This window comes from Prionailurus viverrinus, chromosome D4 (assembly GCF_022837055.1).
Source record: "Prionailurus viverrinus isolate Anna chromosome D4, UM_Priviv_1.0, whole genome shotgun sequence".
Lineage (NCBI taxonomy): Eukaryota > Metazoa > Chordata > Mammalia > Carnivora > Felidae > Prionailurus > Prionailurus viverrinus.
In genome coordinates this window covers 5,741,826-5,750,680 of record NC_062573.1, presented here as the reverse complement: position 1 = coordinate 5,750,680, position 8,855 = coordinate 5,741,826, and the positions used below count along the sequence as shown (strand labels likewise).

General features: G+C 43.0%; 1 protein-coding gene across 1 annotated transcript; it reads left to right on the top strand.

Annotated features, from left to right (window-relative positions):
• The first annotated feature begins 2,493 nt into the window (after nt 1-2,493).
• LOC125150346 (olfactory receptor 1L6-like) lies at nt 2,494-3,423 on the top strand. The gene has a single exon (XM_047830143.1). The coding sequence runs from the start codon at nt 2,494-2,496 to the stop codon at nt 3,421-3,423; it is 930 nt and encodes a 309-aa protein (XP_047686099.1).
• Nucleotides 3,424-8,855: the final 5,432 nt, after the last annotated feature.

Sequence of the window (8,855 nt, the reverse complement as noted above, 5' to 3'; positions counted from 1 at the left end):
ATGACATTTTATCTTCCCCATTTTTCAGATGAGAAAAAAAAATGAAAACAAATATTCCCAATGGGAAATAGCCAGTATCTGAACCAAAACTAATTCCCAAATCATAAATTTTTCTCATTGACTTTCCTAGGAGTCTAGTCTCCCAGTTACTAATGTAAAACCCACAGTCTTATAAGGGATGGTCAGGGATAACATTTCTGTGAGCCAGTAATTGTGAGCCAGGTGGAAACCAGTAAGAAGCAAAACAAACTTGGACCCTGCCTAGGTAGCACTCACCACAGACATGTCTACATGTTGTCTATGCCTTAAAGGACCCTTGCCTAGTGGAAAGATCCAATTTGGACCTTCCGAGCACCAAGTATCTCAGAGAGGAAGGAAATACTTCAGAAAACAATGCTGCTGTGTGCATGCACTTGTTCAAAGGTTAAAAGAGAAACAAAAGCCTGAGTTCTCCTAAGCAGGGCCATGAATTTCATTCAAGATCACTAAGCATTAAAAAAGATTTGTTTCTGATTGTCAAAAGTACCAGAAAGATGATGAAGACACAAAGGAGTACAGGATGTGGACTTCTCTCATTCAAACTGTATCCCTAACTGTATCCTCCCTTACCTAACATTATTTGACCACTACTTATAGGCTCTCTTTTCTGCTCTTTTCTCTAAAAACAATCCTGTCCTAAGGCGGGGTGGGCATATGGAGTGCATGGCTCTGTGACTCAGCATCTCACTGTCAACCAAGGTGGCTGCTGGCTGGTTCTAATTCTATGTCCAAATGGCTTCTTGTTGTGTCCTACTACAAATGAACCCCCACCTTGGTAGATAGATAACTAGTGCCTCAACTCCTGCCACACTGGAGCCTTGGCTTATTCTCCTTGGCTCTTGCCTTTGTGGGGACAAAGAACACATTCTGAACCTTGGCACCTTTCTGTGCATACCTCTCAGTATTCTTTTGCCAAAATACTGCATATTCCCACATTTCTGTTGCCCACTCTCTCACCCCTTAGAGTCTTCTTGTCCATAAGAGCACTCACCATTTAGCTCCTCTGTGTCTACCTTGATGCCACCCACCTCCCTAAACCACCAAGCTCAATGTTGGGTAACTGAACTTCCTCTGCCAGAGTCAGTTCTCCAACTTCTCCCTTACCCTTGACAATTCCACACCTTGACACACATGTCAAATTTCCAGGTCCCAGCCATTCCTAGTCTGACCTTCTTGCCCATAATTAAACTCTCAAATGCATTCCAAAACCACTTTTTTTAAGAGGGACTGTGTCCAAGAATGCAATCTCTACAGTATTTATGTGATTTCTATAGGGAGAATTTAGGTTACCCTACTTTTCTTATATAGGGAGAGCAGAAAGAGAGAAATCCAGGCCAGAAGCACCAGGTGTAAGCAACTAGGGGCTGGCAGCTGATCAAAAACTGAGGTCAGGGGCGCCTGGGTGGCTCAGTTGGTTGAGCGTCCGACTTCAGCCCAGGTCATGATCTCACGGTCCGTGGGTTCGAGCCCCGCATCGGGCTCTGTGTTGATAGCTCAGAGCCCGGAGCCTGTTTCCGATTCTGTGTCTCCCTCTCTCTCTGCCCCTCCCCCGTTCATGCTCTGTCTCTCTCTGTCTCAAAAATAAATAAACATTAAAAAAAAATTTTTTTTTTTTTAAAACTGAGGCCAGGGGCGCCTGGGTGGCGCAGTCGGTTAGGCGTCCGACTTCAGCCAGGTCACGATCTCGCACTCCGTGAGTTCGAGCCCCACGTCGGGCTCTGGGCTGATGGCTCAGAGCCTGGAGCCTGTTTCCGATTCTGTGTCTCCCTCTCTCTCTGCCCCTCCCCCGTTCATGCTCTGTCTCTCTCTGTCCCAAAAATAAATAAACATTGAAAAAAAAATTTAAAAAAAAAAAAAAAACTGAGGCCAGACAGAGCAAAAGGATGTATCTTAGATACAACTTGGGAAATGAAGCAAAATGATTACCTTCTGAACAATTTTCCAAGTATCTTTACCACATATTGTCAGAATAGCCCAAGAACATGAGTATTACAAGTTTTGTCTTTGGATCAAAAACAAGAGATGAAGTACTTTGTTCAAGTTCACAAAATTAGACGCAAAGTTGGAATTGAAATCAAGGTAGCCAGAGGCACCTGAGTGGCCAGCCAACTCTTGATTTTGGCTCAGGTCATGATCTCACAGTCATGAGATCGGGCCCCATGTTAGGCTCTATGCTGGGTGTTGAATCTGCTAAAGATTTTCTCCCTCCCTCTGCCACTCTGCTCTCTCTCTCAAAAAAATAAAAATAAAAATGAAATGAAATCAAGAGAGCCAACACCAATTCTATGAAGTTATGGAGTTCTATCGTAGAATACATGGTGGGCTGCATGATGACTCTCCTTCTGCAGCACACAAGCTGGAACAAGTTTTAAGATATCCCCTCTACCAGACTGAAGACCCCAAGCCAGGACACACACCTAACATTCCTTCATATTTTTTATTTATAGGAACTCCATGCTGAAGGGAAACCAGAGCCATATTCCTGGATTCTTCCTTCTGGGACTGACCAGTGACCCCAAATATCAGGAGTGGCTCTTTACCAGCTTCCTAGGCATGTATCTGGTCAACGTGGCTGGCAACTCAGTCATCATTGCAGCCATCCGGGGGGACACCCGCCTCCACACCCCCATGTACTTCTTCCTCTCCAATCTGTCCCTGGTGGACATCTGCTTTACAAATGTCATCGTGCCACGGATGCTGGCAAACATGTTGAGCAAGACCAAGAAGATCCCCTTTGCCCAATGCCTCACACAGATGTATTTCTTTGTAGCCTTTGGGATCACTGACAGCTTCCTCCTGGCTGCCATGGCTATTGACCGCTACATGGCCATCTGTAACCCACTGCATTACACCACGACCATGAGCCCCCAGCGCTGTCTCCTGCTGGTGACGGTGTCCTGGGTGCTGTCCCACCTTCACTCACTCACCCACACGATTCTCATGGCCCGCCTCTCCTTCTGTGGGCCCAACGTCATCCACCACTTCTTCTGTGACGTCCAGCCACTGCTGACGCTCTCCTGCTCTGACACCTCTGTCAATGAGCTTTTGGCCTTCACAGAGGGCTCCTTGGTGATCATGAGTCCCTTCATCTTGATCATTGTCTCTTACGTCCACATCACCCGTGCCGTTCTGAGGGTCCCTTCTCGAGGAGGCAGGCACAAGGTCTTCTCCACCTGTGGGTCCCACCTTACAGTTGTGGCACTCTTCTATGGGACCATAATATTCATGTACATTCGCCCCTCATCCACCTACTCAGTGACAAAGGATCGTGTGATCACTGTCATCTACACAGTGGTTACCCCCATGCTGAATCCTTTTATTTATAGTCTTAGGAATAAGGACATGAAGCAGGCCTTGAAAAAGCTGATCAGGAGAGTAGAATAGCAAAACCCATATATGGTACTTCTCAGCATTCATTCATTCAATAAGAACCCATGAAACACCTGCTATGTGCCAGGAACTGTATTTATTAAAATATTGCAAAGATACCTCAATCATAGCTCTGTCTTCAAAGTTAATCACAGTCCAGTGAGGGGGAATGAGACAATTACAATAGAAGGTTATTATACTTCTTGGTAAAAATAAAATGAGACACAGATATTGATGCCTTACTGTATTAGACACATAGTTTACTTTTTTCTCTTGCAGTCTCTGTCTCATGTTTGTCACAGATATGACCAATGTTGTGTAAAATATCCTGATGAAAATCAGGAAAAACTTCTGTAGTGATTTTTTTTTTATCCATTAGGATATGGGTCAGCTCCTAAGAAGCCTCAGTAAGTCAATGTTCTCATCATATGAGTTAATCATCTTAGGCACAATCCCCTTGGGTCTAGCTAGTAGATTTTCTTGTTACTTTTAGAATAGCTCATAGCTTCCCCAAAGCTGTTCACATATTTTTCAGAGAAGGCAGCTTCACCAGTATGGTAATAAGACCCTAAGATTATGACGTCAAGCACTTACGTTACAACTCAGTCCCACAAATTGTGACCATAATCAAGCCACAAAGTCTACTGAAGTAGACAATTTTCTTCACCTACATAATGCATACAAAAAGTAATCTCACCATGTGGTTGTGGGTGTCAAAGGAAAAATTCTAAATTTAACAACTTTTGATTATTTACTTAACCCCTCTGAGCTTCTGTTCCCTAGTTCTGAAATTATACTGCTTGTACTGGAGGCCCAAATCCACCATCACCAACTCTGATCTTGGGCAAGTACATTAACCTCTCTGTCCCTCAGTTGTCATATGCAAAGTGGATTGTTGTGAGGATTGAATGATATAACAAGTGTCCTAAGACGTATACTATTTCTGTTTTAAGTATTTGGAATAGTGTCTTGCACATAGCAAGCTCCAAATAAATTTCAGCCATTACATCAAAAGTATATGAAAGTGTGTCTATAGACCCTTCCCAAATAACGTTCGAAGTTTTGTAGTGAAGTGGGAAATAGTCATATTGTCATACATCCTCCAAGTGAGGTCAGTCTAAGTGTCTCCTGAAACTATTTCAGTATTTCCAAGTGTTTCACTATAAATGATCCTGTCCTTAGGACCTTATAACTATGTTGTCAATATTTTTAAGAATTCCAGTGGGTACAGAGAAGGCCTCCCCAATATCCACAATAACAAAATGTCCCCCAGCCTCCTTTTTCCCTCCCTCCTCCCTCCATCCCATCTTTATTTCCAATAACGTTCAAATAATTCCTCTATCAAATAGAACCTTCATGAGGAATGCTGTTCAGCACTTCAAAGTTCTGAAATACAATCTAAAGCTGTGAGATATGAAGGAGACAAGTGAAGAAAAGATGGGGGACAAAAATATAACTTTACCCAGGAGGAACTAAGGGGACTGGATACAAAAGAGGGAGGGGGGAAATGTAGGAACCTTCCTGCAGAGGAAAAGAGAAGTTATGGTAGATGATTACGTTGCTCTCCAAAGAGTACAAGCTTTCAGGGGCTCCTGGGTGGCTCAGTCATTTAAGCGTTGACTTCAGCTCAGGTCATGATCTCACAATTAGTGAGTTTGAGCCCTGCGTCAGGCTCTGTGCTGACAACTCAGAGCCTAGAGCCTGTTTCAGATTCTGTGTCTCCTGCTTTCTCTCTCTCTCTCTCTCTCTCTCTCTCTCTCTCTCTCTCTCTCTCTTTGCCCCTTCCCTGCTTGTGCTCACTCGCTCTCTCTCTCTCTCTCTCTCTCTCTCTCAGCTATAAGATGAGTAAGTTCTGGGATCTAACGTACAGCCTGGTGATGACCGTTAACAATATCGAATTATATACTTGCAATTTGCTGAGAGAGTAAATAATCTTAAGCATTCTCACCACAAAACAGAAATGGTAACTCTGAATTGATGGATGTGTTTATTGTGGTCATCATTCCACAAAGCATATGCATATCAAATCACCATAAATATGTACAATTCTATAAGTCTAAAACTAGAAAGATTCTGATTTCCAAACTGAAAAGCCCCAACGATTTTACGTAGGACACTGTGAACCTTTCTTACACATTGGTGAAAAAGAATGACCTGTAGCTACAACTTTCCATATGAATGAATGGCAACAGCACAAAATTGAATATGGATGGACCTAGAGAGCATTACGCTAAGGGAAATAAGTCAGACAGGGAAAGACAAATACCATATGATTTCACTTATGTGTGGAATCTAAAAAGCAAAACAAATGAATAAACAAAGGAAAAGCAGAATCAGACTGTAAATACAGAAAACAAACTGATGGCTGTCAGGGGGGAGGAGACTGGGGAGTGGGCAAAATGGGTGAAGGCAAGTAGGAGGTATAGGCTTCTGAAAGTCATGGAATGAATAAAAGGTACAGTGTAGGGAATGTGTGGTATTGTGACAGCATTGTATGGTGACAGATGCTAGCTTCACTTGTGGTGACCACGGCATGACGTATAGATTTGCTGAATCACTGTGCTGTACCCCTGAAACTAATGTAACATCATGTGCCAACTATATTCAAATAAAAAATTTTTTAAAAAACATAAAATTGAGTGAAAGAAGCTAAATGATTCCATTCATGTAAAAGACAAGAAGAGGCAAATATAAACAATACATGATTTTCACACAAAGACATAACTGGTAAAACCATAAGAAAAGTGTCCCATGTGTTTTATATACTCATTTTTATATATGATTTATTTTGCAATTTATAAAATTTAAAGGAATTTTGCATGCAGAAGCCTCTATTACTTCAGTAGATTTTTATAGATGAGCCATCTCTCTGCCTTCTAGAGTCACAGGAAACACATCTGTTCATAGAACAGTAAGAATCTGAAGACAATGTGTAGCCCACCCTACATCAAACCTGTCCAATTCACTTATTATTATTATTTTCTGAGAAATAATAGGGTTTCTTTAAGAGGATTAGAATCTGATTTGAGTACACACTCCTTGGCAGATTAGGGTGGGGGGAGAAGGCAACCCCTCCCCCGCTTGTGCCCAGGGCAAGGGTACCAGGTGTGGTACTCTCAGGAGTCACAGACCTGGTCACTCTGAGACAAAAGTGCTCCTGACACTATTGGGACTCACAAATCCAAGGCCCAGAAGGGCCAGCTCGGAGGTTGGACATTTGCCCCATTTTGTCTCTAACTAGGAGGTTGGGGATTAGGTCCCAGAAGATACTCCATGTGAAAAGCCCACAGCTCCTCCTGGTTCCTGTTCCTGAGGACAGGTTGCTCCAGCCCCAAATCTTTAGTCCATGCTGCTGTTACAGAGAAGGAAACAAACTGAGGTTGTAGCAAGTCCTCTTGAAGAGAAGAAGGAAAGGCAAACCAAACTGGCAAGGCAGACAAAACATCTCGTGATGGGGACGGGACGCCTGGGTGGCTCAGTCGGTTAAGCGGCCAACTTCAGCTCAGGTCATGATCTCGCGGTCTGTGAGTTCGAGCCCCGTGTCAGGCTCTGTGCTGACAGCTCAGAGCCTGGAGCCCGTTTCGGATTCTGTGTCTCCCTCTCTCTGACCCTCCCCCATTCATGCTCTGTCTCTCTCTGTCTCAAAAATAAATAAACGTTAAATTGTTTAAAAAAAAAAATCTAATTATGGTGAACAAAACGTGAGGATGATCAGAATTTCCAGGTAAGACCTGAGGGGGTAGAGGTGGGAGGCACTGGTCACACACAAACACCTCCTCCCCTATTCCTTCCTCCTTTCCTGTCCCTTCCTCACTCTCAGCCAAATAGAACCTGGCTCTCTTAACCACCATGAGAAAAGCTTTGATTTGATATCCATGAATTCCCTGAGTGTCCAGCCTGAAGTTAGTGCAAGTGGTCCCCAAGCCCCCGGCAGTGGCCAAGACATGGTAGCTGTGCAATAACAATGCTGAGAACCCCTGGATTGTGCATAGACTATTCACTCCCAACCCACTGGATTGTGAATGGCTCCTGGAATCAGTCTATACCACCATCCAAGGAGTGAAATAATCTCCACAACAATTAACAGGTCAACAAGTCCTATCTCTTTTTTTTTTTAATTTAAGACTCAGAGGTATATGCTATTTAGATTTATTTAGGTTCATTTTACAATTCAGTTTCTAGAAGGTAAATGATTTGACCGAGATGGTATGCCTGGGATTCAAACCTGGGCCTATACATGTCACAAGTCCAAATGGATGCTCTGTCATGGTACTAATAGGTCAGAACCATTGCCATCCAAGGTCACAATGGTGATATTGGTGACTATGGTATTTACAACTCTGTGAAACTTTACAGTTTTCAGAGCTCAACTTCCCACAGACAGGGACCAAGAAAAGTCCAATTTTCTCAGGACTGAGGGAGTTTCCTGGGAGTGAGGTGTTCAGTTTTGAAAGCAGAAAAGTCCTGGATAAACACAGAGGACTAGTTGGTCACTCCAGAAGGCACCTTTCTTCTGTTAAATCCATCAGGAGTAAACAATAATCTCATGAAAATCTACTATTTGACAAGCAGTTGATATAAGTCAGTCACTGTTCTAGCTCTTTACAATCCTTACCTGATTTAATCCTCAACAAAGTTCTGATTTCAGCATTATTACTCTCATTAAGCAGATGCAGAAACTGAGGCCAGAAAACCGTGCAGACCTGTTCAACATCACAGCACACAAGGAGGCTGGTGGCCCAGTGAAGGTTTGTCAGACCCAGAGGCAACGTATCTCATCACCACATCATGACATTCGCACAGGCTGGCGCTGACTGTGTGTGTGTTCATCTTTCCATACCATCCAAATGCACAACATAAAATCTCTCCTTGGGATTTTCCATCCAAAGGTCCTGAAAAAACCTTTAACTGATTCTGGTATTTTCATGCTTTCAACAGTCTTATATGATAGGTTTATGTCCACATCATACAGGTGAAGAAAGTGAGACTCAAAGGTTACAGATAATTTACCCAAAATATAAAAAGCAATGAGGGTTGAGAGAGAGATGACTCTCCTTAACAACTGTGTAGTAAATGCAGATCCTCAAGAGATCCTATTCAGGCCTCACAAGCATATGAGACTGATATTTTCACTTTTTTAAAAAGGTGGAGAGTGGACTAAAACCTAGGAGGTTTCTTCTTAGCTAAGCTCCAGTTCAACCTCATCCAGGAGGTCTACAAGACAACTCTGAGACCGCTAAAATGCAAAGTTCATTCCCAAGATCACCCACTGTCGCTGTCCACAGTTCTCGGCCCTGTACGTGCTTACAACCCACCATGAGAGACAGGAGTGCATTCTTGTGACCTTTGAAAAGAACACAGAAAACAGAGGAGAGGCTTTGAATGATATAACCTTTTGGAGTCTATGTACATTTAAGCAAGATTTTCCTGAACCTGTTCCACTTTAA

What these genes read in the sequence shown, in the direction of transcription:
- LOC125150346 (XM_047830143.1), top strand. Translation starts at nt 2,494, where the DNA reads ATGCTGAAGGGAAACCAGAGCCATATTCCTGGATTCTTCCTTCTGGGA.